The following is a 17,445-nucleotide window of genomic DNA, read 5'->3' as shown; positions in this document are numbered from 1 at the left end:
AATCCGACAGTCTCTCTGAGTTGAGGGAGAACTGTATCTGGGGAAGCCATGGAAGTTGGAGTTCTCCATCCAGAACACAAGACAGAAGAGAGCTAGACAGAGAGCAAGTTCTGGAGATCTACAAAGGGGGCCTTCTAAGTCTTCAGCTGAGCACACATCAGCACAGGAAAATACCTGAGGCTGGGGAAAGAACCACCTGAAAAGGAGCAGAGTTCTTTTCATTCCCCAGTTCTCAAACAGAGGACAGGAGCAGAAAGAACATTCCCCAGCTCTCACACAGAGAGGAGGGGAAAAAAATCTTGTAATTCAGAGAGCATGGAGTGGGAGGAGAATTAGCCCTAGATTAAAAGCTCTTCTAGTTTAGCCTAACAAACTTTAAAAGGATCAAACTATTCCAAGTAACTCAGTAGTGTCCCAGAACGAAGCTCAAGAATATTTATAAGAATACGAAATCCAGCATGTAACAAGGTAAAATTAACAATGTCTGGCATCCAATCAAAAATTACTAAGCATGCAATGAAGTTAGAAAATATGACTCTTAGTGAGAATGAAAAAAAAAATCAATAGAATTAAATCCATAAGCAACACAAATGACAGCATTAACAGACAAGGATATCAAAATACTTATTATAATTATATTCCACATGTACAAAAAAGTAGAGAAAGATTTGCATGTGGTAAGTACATGGAAGACATTAAAAAGATCCAAATCTAACTTTTGGAAATGAAAACTAAAATAGAAAAGATGTGCAACAGATTAAATAAATACTGCAGAAGAAAAGATCAATTAACTTGAAAACAGAGCGATACCAACTACCCAAAATAAAACAATGGGAAAAATGAAGAGAGCATCTGTGGCCTATGAAACAACTTCAAGTGGCCAAATATACATACAAATGGAGTCCTCTAAAGTAAAGCAGAAAAAAGGGAATGAAAAAAATTTTTTGAATACAAATTTTCAAATTTGGTGGAAACTATAAATTTTAGACTAAAAGAATACAGAGAACAAATCAGCGTCCTCTCATACCTCTTTCCCATGTCCAAAGAAGACACTTCTAATCCACCCTAGAAACTTTTCCCACTAAACCCCTCAACAGAGGAATCTAAGCAGCTACAAACTATCCATAGGACACTTATTAATATCTTTTTACCAGCCTTGATATTCTGTTCCTTTGAAATGTATACCGGTTCAACCACAAAAGATAGGATTAGCTTGCCTTGCTCCAGAATTATAAAGCCATATTAGAATGGTATAACATCATGAAAAGCTTACTCTTTAAGAGACTAGAAGGAACAACACCAAAATGACAGTAGCGTCAATCACTCACTACTTTCTTAATTCCCTATCATATGACTATAGCATTTTTAAAATGTATATATTTATACAACGGTTCTCAAAGTGTGCTACACTGTCACTGGAAGTCTGTGAGACCCTTTCAGGGAGTCTGTAATGTTAAAATTATTTCCATAGTAATACGAAAACACGATTTGTCTTTTCCACTGTACTGATATTTACACTGACCGTACAAAGCAATGGTGGGAGCCCGCTGGTGCTTCAACATTAATCAAAATAGTAGCACTAAACTGTATGTGTAGTCACTGTATTCTTCACCACAACTTGCAGTAAAAGTAAAAGGCTAGTTGCACATAAGAATGTCCTTGATGAAGCATGAAAGATTACTAATTTTATTAAATCTCAACTGTTTAGGACTTTTTAAATATTCTATGTGACAAAATGAGAAGTATACAAAAAGCACTTCTGTTGTAATGATGGTTGTCCTCTGAGCTCTTCTGCAATGGTTAGTTAAGTGGTCCTTTCTTCACAGAACATTTTTTGTAAACTATTTTAACTATTTTTAAGTGTACAAATCAGTAGCATTAAGTACATTTACAATGTTGTTTAACTACCACCCCTACTGATTTCTAGAATTTTTTCATCATCCCAACGGAATCAGCAGTAACTACCTATTCTCCCTCTACCCAGTCCCCAGTAATCTCTACTGTAATTTCTGTGTCTACAGCTGTCCTTTTCTATCTGGCTTTTTTCACTTAGCATAATGTTTTTAAGGGTCATCTATGTGGTAGCATGTATCAGAATTTCTTTTCTTTTCATAGCTGGATAATATTCTATTGTATGTATAGACCACATTTTGTTTATTCATTCGTCTGCTGAAGGACACTTGGGTTGTTTCTACCTTTTGGCTATTATGAATGCTATGAACATATGTGTACAAATATCTGTTCAAGTCTCTGCTTTCAATTCTTTTGGGTAAATACCTAAGAAGAATGGCTGGGTCATATGGTAATTTTATTTTCAACTTTTTGAGGAACCGCCAAACTGTTTTACACAGTGATTGCACCACTTTACATCACCACCAGCAATACACATGGGTTTCAATGTCTTCATATCTTTGTCAACACTTGTTAGTTACCCTTTTTTGATAATAGCCATCCCAATGGGTATAAAGTGGTTAACTAGTGGTTTTGAATTGCATTTCTCTAATGACTGATACTGATTATCTTCTCATGTGCTTACTGGCCAATTGTGTATTTTCTTTGAAGAAATGTCTATTCATATTTTTTGCTCATTTTTTCAACAGGTTTTTTGTTGTTGTTGAGTTTAGTAGTTCTTTACTATTCTGGATGTTAATTCCGTATCAAATATTTGATTTGCAAATATTTCCTCCCAATTTGTAGGCTGTGTGTTCATTCTCATTAGTGTCCTTTGATGCATAAAGTTTTAAATTTTGATGGAGTCCAAATGATCTATTGTTTCTTTTATTGTCTATGCTTTGGTGTCATACTCAAAAAATCATTGCTCAATCCAAGGTTATAAAGATTTCACCTGTTTTCTCCTAAGAGTTTTATATTTTTAGCTCTTAAATTTAGGTCTTTAATCATGTTAATTTTTATATATGCTATATGGTAAGGGTTCAACTTCATTCTTTTGCATATAGATATCTAGTTTCCCCAGCACCATTTGTTGAAAAGACTGTCTTTTCCCCCTTTGAATGGTCTTGGCATCCTTGTTGAAAATCAACTGACCATATGTGTAAGGGTTTATTTCTGGGCTCTCTATTCTATTCCATTGAATAGTCTGTATGTCCGTCCTTATGCCAGTACCACACCATCTTGATTCCTGTGGCTTTGTAGTAAAGCTTTGAAATCAAGAAGTGTGAGTCCTCAAACTTTATTTTTCAAGATTGTTTTGGCTATTCCATGTTCCTCAAGATTCTTTATGAATTTTAGGATAGGCTTGTCAATTTCTGCAAAAGGGCAGCTGGAATACTGATAGGAATTGCATTGGACCTGCAGATCAATTTGGGGAATGCTGCCATTTAAACAATACTAAGGCTTTCAATCTATGAACATGAGGTGTCTTTCCATTTATTTAGGTCTTCTTTAACTCCTTTCAGCAACATTTTGTAGTTTTCAGTGTACGAATCTTGCCTCGGTTAAATTTATTCCTATTTTATTCTTTCTGATGCTATTATAAATGCAATTGTTTTCTTAATTTCATTTTTGGATAGTTTGTTGCTGCTGTATAGAATACAATTGATTTTTTATGTTGATCTTGTATCCAGCAACTCTGCAGAACTCATTTACTGGTTGGTTCTATTAGTTTTTTAGTGGATTCCTTAGGATTTTTTTTACAAACAATATCATGTGCAAATAGTTTTACTTCCTCTTTTCCTTTGTGGATGCCTTTTATTTCTTTTTCCTGCCTAACTGCTCTAGCTAGAACCTCATATGTTGAATAAAACCTATGTTGAATAGAAGTGGTGAGAGCAGACATTCTTGCCTTGTTCCTGGTATTAGGAAGAAAGCTCTCAGTCTTTCACCATTGAGTAAGATTTTTATATGGCATGAAACACCATTTTTACTTAAAAGAATGACTAATTGACAAAGTATGGTTACTCAGACTTGGGTATTTGGCAGACAGTTTCTCCAACATAAATAAAGTGACCTGTCACTTTAAGGAAAACAACTGATAGTTTTTTGTTGCTGGGATAAGACTCTCAAGCTTTAAAGCAAAAATTAGAATTTTGGAAAATTTACATCCACCACCATGAGCTCTCCCAATAAAACTTTTCCAGTGAGATTTAATTAATGAATGTATAATGATATGTCAATACTTGGAAAATCTACATAATCTAATGAACCAATATTTTTCAAGTGACCAATGCCTACTGTTACAAAATCATGCATGGGTAAAAGATTAATTCCAAGTGCAAGACAGATCATGGATTTTAATGTAACAAAGTACAAAATGTTCACTGAGGTGATTTTAAAAGACTTGTAAAAACGTAAAAATTTAAAAACATTTTCCATAAAAATGTTTTCATGTTAACATGTAATGGGCTTACTATTGTTTTTCAATGTTGTTTAAATGTTATTTTAACTATTTAAATATTTTTAAATTTCTTGGTTTTAATATTGAATATGGTAAATATTGATAGATATAACAAAAGTTCTTTGATATCTTCAGTGATTTTGAGAATGTAAACAGGTCTTGAAACCAAAAAGTTAAAAAAAAACCTATATTAATAAACAAAAATTTTAGATGACCAGGTACTTTAGGCACTAATACATAGCATACCCTTAGATTTTCTAATTAAAGATTTTACTTTTCTTAGAATGTTTAGATGTGTTAACATTTAAACCTTAGTAACTTATGGTTGTCTGGACTGTTGTACATGTGGTGTTAAGAACTAAATGTGACTGTTCACTTTCATTAAACTTCTCCCTGTCCATTTCGACTAAGCTATCTAGCTTCTCAAGATGGAGGACTTAGTACTGTATCTGACTTGGATCAACCAAATTGACCAATTATGTTGCTGCAATAAATGGAAAGTTTTTCAGATTGGCCTTGTGAATCCATGCTATCACCTAAGAAGTATCACAGTTTTTTCTTCTTTTAAAAATAATTTGACTGATTACATATTCATTGTAGAAAATTTAGAAAATGTAAACAGAAAAAAAAAATTAAAACTACTTCTAATTTCAATACCTAGAAACAACTACTATCAACATTTTGGTATCATTTCTTCTGGGGTTTTTTTACTATATTTTTAAATACTTTTTACAGAAATGAGATCTTATTAGTTATATATACAATTCTGTAGACTTCTTTTTCTTTTATAGAAATATCATAGTCACCAAATTGTACTTTACATCCCCAGGAGTTATCTTATAACTGCAAGTCTGTACCTTTTGACCACCTTCACCTATTTCTTTAATACATTGTTTGCCTACTATTAACCTTAATCAACAAAAATTTTTAATGTCTACATAGTGCACCATAGCTTCTGTTATTTATATAATTCATCTTCTGATACTGAACATTTAGGTTGTTTCTAGTTTTTCTCTATTACATAAAGCATCTTAATGAACAGCTCTCTGTAGCTATACTTCAACCCAAATTCCTTCTCACTTCCTTTCGATAAATTCCTAAATGTGGAAATACTGAGCAAAATTCTAAATCTTTCTAAATACGCCCGCCCTTCCCCGCCCCACACACACAAAAAGTCTAAACCAATTTCATTCCTATCACAGTAAGGTATGTGAGTAGTCATTTTCCTGACACTGAGTATCAGTAGGTTTTCTGGGGGTTTTTTGTGTTTGTTTTGTTTTTTGCCAATTTTGCGGGCCAAAACAAAATTATTTTAAGACTAGTAAACCGGATTGTTCTTTTAATGTTCATATTTGGTATTTTTTATTTCTTATTTTGTAGATTATTCATTTCATTTTCCATTGGGGGGGGGTGTTTGTTTTTTAATTTTCTTTGTTGGGTATTTCAATTTATTCTTTCTTTTCTTTCTCCCACAGTGGTGCCACCTGTTGAATCTCCATTCCTGACTATTCTGTCCACTCTCATGGCTTTAAATACTTTTCTGAATACCACTAAATTTTTACCTCTACTTCAGACCTCTCCCTCTGAACGCTAAACTCAAATATAGCCAATTGCCTGCTTGACATGTTGCCTTAGATAGCTCATAAAACTCTTTCAAACATGTCCAAAACAGAAATCGATTCCCTTCACTCTCAATTTAGTTCTATCCACATCCATACTCTGAATTCCCCCATTTTAGTAAAGGTTGTTGCCACTGGCAGAGTTAAAGACCAGAAACCTACAAGTCATCCTTGATTCTTCCCTGTCATCCTTTTCCATCTTCCTCTTATCCAACCTACCAGTAATTCTTATTGATTCTAATTCCAGTCTGTCTCCTATCTGTCCAATTTCCTTCCTGTCAACTTTCTCTTCCCTAGTCTAAGTTATTTCATCTCTAGGATATGGCCTACAGCAAAAACCTTGTAACCTATCCCTCTACTTCCATCACTGCTACTGCTATAAGCTTAATCCATTTCCTACACAGCAGCCAATACTGTCATTGTGTAAAAAAAAAAAAAAAAAAAAGCCAGAGCATGTCTTTCCCCTGTCTAATATCTTTCTATGACATCTCACTGTACCACCTATCCAGTTGTTCAAACCAAAAACCTACCCAATTCATTAACAGGTCATATGTCCCTAAATTTAAAATGCATCAAGTACTGTTCACTTTTTTCCATCTCTATTACCACCACTTTGGTTCAAGCCATTATCATTGCTCTCCTGGACAAAACAGACACAGGAGCATGGTGCTGCCCTTTTCCCAACTGTGAGAAGAGCATTCCTAATCTAAGTGGGAATCTTTTCCCATCAAACCCAAACTTCTCAACACAAAGATATAAGCTACTATTATCTACTAATGGGATTTGACACACTTATTGACACCTATTTTTGGGGTGCTAGGGAAAGACTATAGCGGCACAAACACTTCTTTCTTGTTTGAGAAACACTGCTATTCCATTGGAGGATAATTTGAAAACCAACAGAAAAAACTGGTTTAGAGGTTATGTTTTGGAAACGAATGCAAAAAGAGAGATTATAAGGTTATAAGCTTCATGAGAGAAAAGACTATGTTTGTCCTATTTACTGCTCTATCACTGCTCCTAGGGCAGTGTCTACCCCAGAGAAAATACCTAATACTAGTTTTTACTTTAATAAGTGGTTATCACAGGAGCTTTTAGTTATTTCTGAATGATTCCTAGCTGAATACAACAAAACCAATCTTGATCATGTCCACTTAAAATTACCTCTAAAAAGGTAATATAGTTAGAAAAGTTTTATCTTACTTCTGAAATGGATACAATAATAAAATAGTAACATTTGCAAATTAACTGCACTGTATACAATCCCATTCAGCTTCTGCTGTAACACCCTGTGCATCAACAAAAACAGGTGCAAAAACTACAATTCAAGATCAAAGATAAGAAAGCAGATTATAGTTTTTGCTTAATTCATTTTTTATAAAGACTAAGAAAAATTAGGGCTAATTATCTTTAGAGAAATTAATTCATCTAATATCCTCCCTAAAAGAGAGGAAGCAACTATATTATGTACTGATAGATACACTTATATATACTCTTCTAGAGATTATTTAAGGGATTAACTCCTCAATCTCCAGCAAATTCCCTCATGGAACAAATTCCCTCATGCACATGGCTCTGGGGAAACAGATACGTTCTCTAAGCCACAACAGGTTCATCTAGAGGTGACACTTGATACATGCTGGACTAATCACAGCACTTAGTTTTTCTTCCCAGAATTGATTGCTCCAGGGATAATTATTTGATCTATACCAAGCCACAGTTAAAACTGACTACATGTCAGACATTCTGTTATACTGGAAACCCATAAGATTTAAATCTTGGGTGTAGCAGAGGATAGATTTTCCTGCAATTTAAACATTAATCTGCATTGAGAGAATGCAGATAGCAGATAGAGTCTTGGCAGCATTTTCAACCCTGGTTTCAGTTATTCTTGAGGCTTACTTATATTCTTGCCCTTGTTCCAATTTAAGATAGTCACTTTTACTAGAATTTTACAAGTCTACAAATTTCTTTCTTCCAAGAAGAAAAATCAGGAACCAAGCACAAAAGTCCTATGAGACCTTTCATGATAAAAAGAAAAAAATCGAACAAACAAGAAATAAACGGAAACATTCTCAACCTCGTGAAGGATGTCCATGAAAATGTCGCAACTGGCACTCTGCAACTGCCACTGGGCAGATCCAACTCACTCGTTCGTGTGCCTCACTCAGCTTCCTCTGCAACCAAGTATGACAAACCAACGTGGCTGAGATTGAGAAATTTGATAAGTTGAAACTGAAGACAGAAACGCAAGAGAAAAATCCACTGACTTCAAAAGAAACGACTGAAGTAGAGAAGCAAGTAGGCGAATCGTAATGAGGCACGTACCGCCAACATGCACTTTATATTCCACAAGCATTACCATCTTATTTTACTTCTTTTAGCTGTTTAACTTTGTAAGATACAAAGAGTCTACTGCCATGCCACCCTGAACATGCCCGATCTCGCCTGATCTCGGAAGCTAAGCAGGGTCAGGCCTGGTTAGTACTTGGATGGGAGACCACCTAGGAAGACCGGGTACCGCAGACAAGAAAAAAAAAAGATGCAAAGAGGTTGGATCAAGTTTAAATGACTGTGCTGCCCTTTTTCACATCAAAGAACTACTGACAATGAAGGCTACCCCTGTCTCTCTCATCTGCCTGTGTGGCTAGTGGGAAAGGAAAAAAACATGCATGTTGGTGGAGGCAGAATCTGAGTGGCGGCAGTGAAATCTTAAGTAAAATCCAAGCTAGTCCAAGGTGTCCTGCAGGCTGTAAACTGTAGTTAAATCAGAGTACCATTTTGTTGTTGTTCAAATGGTTTTAATTACTGAAATGCACAATTTTTAATATGCAAATAAAGTTTTAAAACCTAGGGGGAAAAAAACAGATTTCACAACTAACATCATACTCAATGGTATGGAAAGATTGAAAGCTTTCCTCCTAATACCAGGAACAAGGCAAGAATGTCTGCTCCCACCACTTCTATCCAACATAAGGTCCTATTCAACATGAGGTTCAAGCTAGAGCAGTTAGGCAGGAAAAGAAATAAAAGGCATCCACAAAGGAAAGGAAGAAGTAAAACTATCACTATTTGCACATGACATGATCTTGTTTGTAAAAAATTCTAAGGAATCCACTAAAAAACTAACAGAACCAACCAGTAAATGAGTTCTGCAGAGTTGATGGATACAAGATCGACATACGAAAATCAATGTATTCTATACAGCAGCAACAAACTATCCAAAAATGAAATTAAGAAAACAATTGTATTTATAATAGCATCAGAAAGAACAAAATAGGAATAAATTTAACCAAGGCAAAAGACCTGTACACTGAAAACTACAAAATGCTGCTGAAAGAAGTTAAAGAAGACCTAAATAAATGGAAAGACATCCCATGTTCATAGATTGAAAGCCTTGGTATTGTTTAGATGGCAATACTCCCCAAATTGATCTACAGGTCCAACTCAAGTCCTATCACTATATACCATATAGGGCATAAAAAGTTAACTTAAAATGATCATAGGCATAATCTTGACTTTGAATTAGGCAATGGTTTCTTAGGTATGATATCAAAAGCACAAGTAACCAAAGAAAGAATATTGGACCTCATCAACATTAAAAACTTTTGTACTTTAAATGATACTATCAAGAAAGTGAAAAGAAGACCCACAGAATGGGAGTAAAGTTTTTTAAATCATATATCTGATAAGAGTCTAGTATCTAGCAATGTAAAGATCACTTACATCTCAACAATAAAGACAACACATCTCAAAAAAAGGGCCAATAAGCACATGAAAAGATACTAACATTATTACTCGTTAAGGAAATGAAAATCCAAACCACAATGAGCTATCCACTTCACACCCATCAGGGTGGCTATAATAAAGAAAAAAACAATAACAACTATTGATGAAGAATTGGAACCCTCATACATTGCTAGGGAAATACAAAATGGTATAGCTGCTGTGGAAAACAGCTTGGTGGTTCCTCAAAAAATTAAACGTAAAATTACCATATGACCCAGCAAATTCCACTCCTAGGTGTATACCCAAGAGAACTGAAAACATATAGTCACACAAAACCTTGTTCAAAAATGATCATAGCAGTATTCTTCATAATAGTCAATAATGGAAACCACCCAAATATCCATAATCAAAATGTGGTACATATCCATACAATGAAAAATTATTTAGCCATAAAAAGAATGAAGTACTGAACATGGATAAATTGTGAAAACATGCTAAGTGAAAGAAGCCAGACAAAAAAGGCTACTATTACATGATTCTACTTATAGGAAATTTTTAGAACATGTAAATCTACAGAAAGTTGATATTAGTGATTGCCAAGGGCTGGAGTAGAGAGAGCAGGAGTGTGGAATGGGGAGTGACTGCTAATGAGTATGGGATTTCTTTCTGGGGTGATGGAAATGTTCTGGAATGAGACAGTGCTGATGTTTACACAACTTTATTAACACACTAAAAACCATAAAGTATACAATTCTTTAAAAGGATGAATTTTACGGTATTTCAGTGAACTATATCTCAATTTAAAAAACTGAATAGGAACAAAAGCCTCTAAGCAACCAAAATACACATCATAAAGATCATATAGTAAAGACATAGTAAAAGCCATATAGTAAAGCCATACTTTATTTTTTAAAAATTTGATTCTCAACTGAAATTTATTCTCACTTTACATATAATTTGTACAAACCTGGTTATATGAATTCAAAGCCCACAGTAGATTAAAAGCTTCATATTAGGGGGAGTGAAATTGATACAGACAGGCATACTGACAGTAAAGTTTTAAGAAAGGCAAAAGAACTTGCAAGCATAGTATGAAGCCATTTAGTAAAGGCAAATTGGTGTATATATTTCATTAGTTCCTAGTGGTATCACTGATAAAATAATCTACATTTACAGTAATGAAAGTCACATATTACCTTTACTTACCATTTGTCACTTTCAACGTGCTAACCACTGCTCTAAGTACTACACATTTAGTTATCCATTTAATAATTCCCAACAACCCTACAAGGAAAGTACTATTATTATCTCATTTTATAGTTGAGGAAACTGAAGGGTCACATAGCTAAGTGGAAAAAGATTCAAACTCAGGCAGTAGGCTTCAGAGTCCAACCTCTTAACCAGTATACTACACTGCCTCTATGTAAGAAACTATCATCAGTCACAAAAAAAAATGTTAAACAATATTCAGTATGCTCTAATACCAGAAGGTCTGTAATTTTTATTTCACTATAAAAATGCTCTTTTCAGAAAAACTGTTCTATGGCAGCCTATTATTTATAGAAGGTCTAGAGATCAAAGAACAGCTCTTTACAATCTAACTCCAACCTGTATTTCTAGCTTATCTATCTCCACCAATTATAGCCAAATCAGACTGCTCATGTTCCTTAAACATGCAGGGCCTCTGCATTTTCATGCCACAGTGCTGAAGGTCTTTTCTCCACTCCTTGCCTAGAAAATTCCTACTTACCCTTCAAACTCTAGCTCAAATAACACTTCCTCTGTGCCACTCTTCCTGATGTAGCTAGGCAAAACTATGTTCACACAGCATTTTGCACATATCTCTATTAAAGCATTTATCACATCATAACTGAATGCTTAATTCTCTTTTTTACCTCCTAGAATTAGACAGACTCTAGTTCATTGTAGATGGCAAATAAATTTTTAAAGTTCTGGTACCTAATAAAGTAAAATTATTTTCTTAAAACTCAGCAATACAAAATGACTATTTAGCTAAGGTCCATAGAGTCAAGGTTTTAACAAAAGTCATGAAATTGAAATAATTAAAAGGAATCAAGTTTAATTTTATACAAGCTAAAAGTTACAAAGGCTCCTATACATCAAATTCAGTTGCCAGAAATCTTTTTAAGAAGAAAAGACTGATACCCCGGACCAAACCTGAGTAATGTGGTAGGTAAAGGTAATATGAATAATGATGGGGGTAAATTTTTAAGTGAGAGACAAGGGTTCCCAGAATCTAAACCAACAGAGAGAGTTAAAAGTGGTAGGCTACAAGAATACCATTTAGTTAGTTACTTCTTGAGTAACATATGCCAACTTAATGCTCTCAGAAATTACCACCCCCCCCCTAATTCAAGTCACCCTTTGAGAGTAATTTATTCCCTAAGAAGTTCTAGTGAAATTTACATTTTTTTACTTGTTCTAGATAAGTTAATATTTATTTCCAAATGGACAAAACCAAACACAATACCCATACATAAAATCAACCTATTTCTCTCCCGGTACACAATTTTCAACAACCAAGCTAATAACATAAGATAGCCAATATAGTTCTTAGTATTTAATAAGTACAAAAGAATATATAGTGGTCCCTCAAATATTAATTGAATTAACTGCATTTGCCAATATCCTTTACCTATAAAAGAAATGTCATTTCACTTTCCTTTAACAAAAAAAAAAAGTTATCTAAACTACTGGCTTAATTTTTTTCCCTATGATCCCATATTTTTAATTTACCTAATATGGTATAGCTCTGGAAAAATCTGATCTCTTATTATTTACTCCCAAACTCAGCTTTACTCTAATCTCTTTCTTTCAAACTCTCACCTATCCACAAATTTTCATGATCTTCAGGCTCTCTAAAAGGACCTAGTGCCTCTCATCTTCATGGCTATAACTCACTGACTTTTCAAAGATAAACAAAGCTAGGGACGATTTAATATCCTCCAAGGCAACCTCTAATGTAAAAGCATACCTTTAAGCAAATGTCAACCCTGAGTTTCTTATTGATATAAAATTAAAACCAACTCAACTACTTCTAAGTGTCACCAATTTGGGCAGTCAGCCTGAATATATTATTTGTGTAGTACTCTCCATTACCTAGGCTGAGAATTCTCCTCATACATTCTTTCTTTCCCCTCCTTGAAGAGGCTTATGGTCTGCTTAGTTTTCTTCATCAAATTCTCCATGAACACCCTAAAATACTCATTTTCTCCAAGTGTCTCCATCTTCCCCTCATATCTTGACAAGATAGTGCGGAGATGCTGGTAGGTATCTGGCAGCAGGTCTAAGATATAAGGTGGGCTATTCTTTAGCGCCAGCTTTGGGTTCTGACACAACCGCACCACCTGCAACAAATGGAAAAGAAGGGCTATTACTTGGAGGATCTTAAGGACAATTTCCTTTTCCTTTTTTAAATTTAAAAAGTTATAAAATATGTTCTTTTACATAAATATAAAAATGGTTAAGAATATAAGAAATGATCCATAACCCCACTGCCCCTTAGGCAATCATTTTATATTTTTAGTGGTTCCCTCTAGAAGGGTGGGTTCTTAAAACCATATGAGAAACTAATGATTCAGACAACACATAATAGAATAAATGACTGGGGCTGGGGGTTGGGGAGATATCCACACAAATGCCTAAAAACTGCTAGGTGAAATAGAGCAAATTCCTTTTAAATGCATGGCTTACCTCACAAGAGAATAAAGAAAATTCCCAAGGGCAAAAACAAAGAACATGGCTGCCCTAAGAGGGAAATCTCAATGATTCAGGGGCCTGGACTTTTAAAATCCAGTAGAGGATAGGAGCAGGGAGGCCTTGGACCTAGCAAAGCATGGAGTTGAACGGACGCACCTTTCCTTCTCATATAAATGCAGGACTCTCAGAATTTCCCTAGTAACTCTTTTTACCTTTACTTTCAACTTTTCTGCCTTCTTCTGTTTTAAGTGAGTCTCCTTTCAAGAACATAGAGGTAGATTTTTAAAGTCCAATGTAACAATCTTTGCTTTTTAACTGGTAAGTTTAGTCCATTTTGTATTTGCTATAATGACCAATGCTTTGTGTCTATTCCTATCATCTTACTTCATACCTTCCATTTATATGGATTTTCCTGTAACTGGAAAAGACAAATTAGTGTAACAGAAAAGTCTAGAAACAGACCCACACAAGTATAAACCCCCCTGACTTATCACAAAGGAGCGGTCTTTTCCAAAAATAGTAGTGAAACGATTGGGAATATATCCAAGAAAAAAAGAAAATCAAGCTAAACACTCACCTTACACTATACCACACACACGAAAAAAACCCAAACCCACCATCCTAGGCGGGTAATAGAATTAAATGTGAAAGGCAAATCTATAAAGCTTTAGGAGAAAATCTAAGAAAATTATCTTTCATGATTTAACCAATGTCACCATAATAAAAATAGATAGATAGATAGATAGATAGATAGATAGATAGATAGATAGATAAATAGATAAAATACAGGAAAGAATATGGTCTCATTGAAAACTGTTGGAAATATGGTGACATATGTATAAATCTAAACTTATTAAAATATTTAATATAATAAATGGAGAACTTTTAGAAACACTTGTGAAATAAGATTTTCCAAGTAAAGGGACATTCCCAAAATCATAGAAATTTCATTATAAATGTGGACATCTCCTAACATGTATGAAATATGAACCAAAGAGAAGGTAAAGGGTAGCTTCTATTCATATGAGAAAGAAAGGAAGGCAGGCATTTCACCTTGAAAGGCACTCCCAACTTTATTCTGACACATTTAGAAAAATGTAACATGTCACAAAGGGAAAGCAAGGCCTCTTAGGGAACAGGAGATAGAAGTAGGGGCCCAGGTAAAAGGATGCAAGTGTTCAGTATTCGCCCCAGGAAATATGACTCTGGGCAGGTGGTCTTGGTACCCATTATCTCTGCCATCTCTACCTGACCACGCATGCCAGCACTCTTCTAGTGAAACTCCACTCTTAAGATAAAACCCCTGGATTATTCTCACTACAGTACAAAGACTATCTCCTTTTTCCCTGAGACTCCCAGAGTTGTTGGGTGTATGGAGAAGGGAGAGGGGAGACGGAATGATGAGGAGGGAGGTGGATAGTGTGGTTGATAATAGAGGTGACACCAGTGGATTCAGTTAAAGAAGCCTAGTGTAACTGGGAGAAGTTGAGGCAAGATATCTCCCTATTTTTTCTCCTTCTGAATAGAGCTATGCCTAGTGACCACCACTCCTTAATAAATATTCCATTATAAACAAGTGCCAATGTCCTTATGACATTAACATTAGCTAAGTAATGCACTGGACAAAGCAAGGATGCTCTTCCTGGTTCTGACTCTCCTCAACAATGATAATTTGCCACATCAATGAGTAAAGAGTCGAGTCCTTATCGTCTTATACACATACCTTCTTACCATAATTGTATACACATACAAAAATGTTTAATATCTAAAAACTGCAGGCAACCTCTATGTCCATTAACAGTACAGTGGGTAAATTATGGTATATTTATTAGCAATAACAACACACTACACTACCATGCGGATGCTCCTCCCAAAGTTAATCTAAAGAAACCAGAAACAAAATAAATACAACATGAATACATGTATGTGACTACTTTTCAAAAGATATTCCTCTAAACTATATTGTTTAGGTATGCATACGAAGGTGGTAAAAGTGTAAGTAATGGAAAGAAAAAAATAAATTTTATTTGTAGATGATATAACTGTCCATGAAGAAAATCTAAGAGAATTGACAAAGCATTAGAAACAATAAAACAGTCTAACAGGTTGCTGGATTCAAGATCAATATAACAAACAAACAACATTTATAAATATTTTATAAATGATTTAAAAATATAATTTTAATTGTTGCCATTTAAATGGCATAAAAATTTAACTGCCTAAGAATGCATCTAACAAAAGATGTATAAGACTTTTATGAAGAAAATTATAAAACTTTATAAGAGAACAAAAAAGACAGAATTAATGGAAAACTTTGTTAAGTTTAAAGATAGAAAGACTCAATTTAAAAATGTTTCTCCCTCAATTTAGTGTATAAATTCATTGCAATTCCTATAAAAATTCCAACAAGCTTTTTCATGGAAGTTAACAACCTGATCCCAAAACTCACATGGAAGAAAAAGAGACCAAAACCAGCAAAGCCTATTTTGGAAAGAAAAAAAAAAAAAAAAAAATCAAAAGGTAGATGGTGTTTACCCAATGTGTTATCAAGACTTAGTATACCTTATAATTAAAATAGTATGATGATGACCAAAGGCAGTAATGGCCAAATGGAACCAAAGAGAACCCAAACATAGACTTACGCATGTCCAGAAAGTCAGTATCAAGAAGTGGCATAACAAATCAGAGTTCAACAGAAAAACGACTAGGAAATTGGTTATGCATTTGGAAAAAAATAAAAGTTCCCTCACACATCGCATGAAAATAAATTTCAGGTGAATTAAAGATCTTACTGTGAGGAGAAAAAACTTTAAAGCTTTTAGAAAAACTAGAAAAGTATGTGTTGAACTTTTAAGATCTCAGAGAGGATTTAAGACACAAAAGGAACTAATTATAACTGCAAAGACTAATTAGTTTGACAACACTAGTATTTTAAATTTATTATAAATCATAAGGACTGCTAAACATTTTATCTATTCATTTTAAAATATCAATGCAATTATAATACTGCATATTCTTGAACATCCTTTTTATTTTCTTCTTGGTAAACTGAATTTTTTTATCAATGAAATATCTCTCTTTATCTCTAATAACACTACTTGCCTTAAAGTTCAGTTTATATTACATAGCTAAACCAGATTTCTTGAGTTGGTATTTGCAATGATATATCTTTTTCATTTCTACTTTCAAACTTTCTGTATTCTCACACTTAATGTGTGACCCTTTATATGCAGAATTTACCTGGCTTCCTTTTAACCCTTTTAACAATCTTTGGTTTTACCAATTTGAACTGTTTACACTTAAATTATGAAACTACTATTATCGTAGGTCAAATATTGGCAATTTCATATGGTTCACCTAATAAGTACTAGTCCTATAATAAATAATAAAGTAATTTACTATTTGTTTTCTATGTGTCTCTCCTGTTCCAGAATCCTTTAGTTTCCCTTCTTGTCCTCTTTTGGTTTAAGCATTTTTATTTTCCCAATTTTCTCCCCAATTAGCTCGTCAAATATATATTCTTTTACTACTCTTTTAAGTGATTACCTTAGCAAGTATAACATGCATCTCTAACTCATGAAATGTTATATAAATTAGTATTTTTACCACTTTCTAGACAATGCAAGGAACTTAGAACACTAACTCCATTTACTCTTTTCAAGTTATGTGCTATTACTATTATATACTTTAATTCCACAGAGCTTATAAAATCCACAGGTCATTATTATTATTATTTTATATAGCCAATATCCATTCATATTTATCCACTCAACTACCCTTTCCAATGCTTTTCATCACATCTGAAATTATCTTCCTTAAGCCTAAAGAATATCCTTAAGTATTTCCTAGAATATCCTTAAGTATTTCCTTTAAGGTAGGTCTGCCTGGCTACAAATTCTGTTTTTGTTTGTCCTGAAAACACTTTCACTTTCTATCCACCTTAAAAGACGATTTTCACTGAATAAAGATTAACCATTATTTTTGGTCATCATTTCATGGATGCTCTTTCATGTCTTCTGGATA

At 34.1% G+C, this 17,445-nt stretch overlaps 1 protein-coding gene and 1 pseudogene across 5 annotated transcripts in view; one reads left to right on the top strand and one right to left on the bottom strand.

Annotated features, from left to right (window-relative positions):
• Positions 1 to 17,445, bottom strand: part of CBL (Cbl proto-oncogene) — a 94,734-nt gene that overhangs the window by 64,440 nt on the left and 12,849 nt on the right. For 4 of the 5 annotated variants that reach the window (XM_023525842.1, XM_011384916.2, XM_023525841.1 and 1 more), the window contains exon 2: positions 12,823 to 13,070. The exons of the other annotated variant lie outside the window; for it this stretch is intronic. In XM_023525842.1, the coding sequence (XP_023381610.1) occupies positions 12,823 to 13,070 (248 nt within the window). The remainder of the gene's footprint in view (positions 1 to 12,822; positions 13,071 to 17,445) is intronic. 5 annotated transcript variants of the gene reach the window in all.
• LOC111733761 lies at positions 8,384 to 8,502 on the top strand (annotated as a pseudogene).

Source organism: Pteropus vampyrus, unplaced genomic scaffold (assembly GCF_000151845.1).
Source record: "Pteropus vampyrus isolate Shadow unplaced genomic scaffold, Pvam_2.0 Scaffold633, whole genome shotgun sequence".
NCBI classification, from domain to species: Eukaryota; Metazoa; Chordata; class Mammalia; order Chiroptera; family Pteropodidae; genus Pteropus; species Pteropus vampyrus.
Note: the sequence above shows the minus strand (reverse complement) of the source record. Positions and strands in the feature narration are given on the sequence as shown.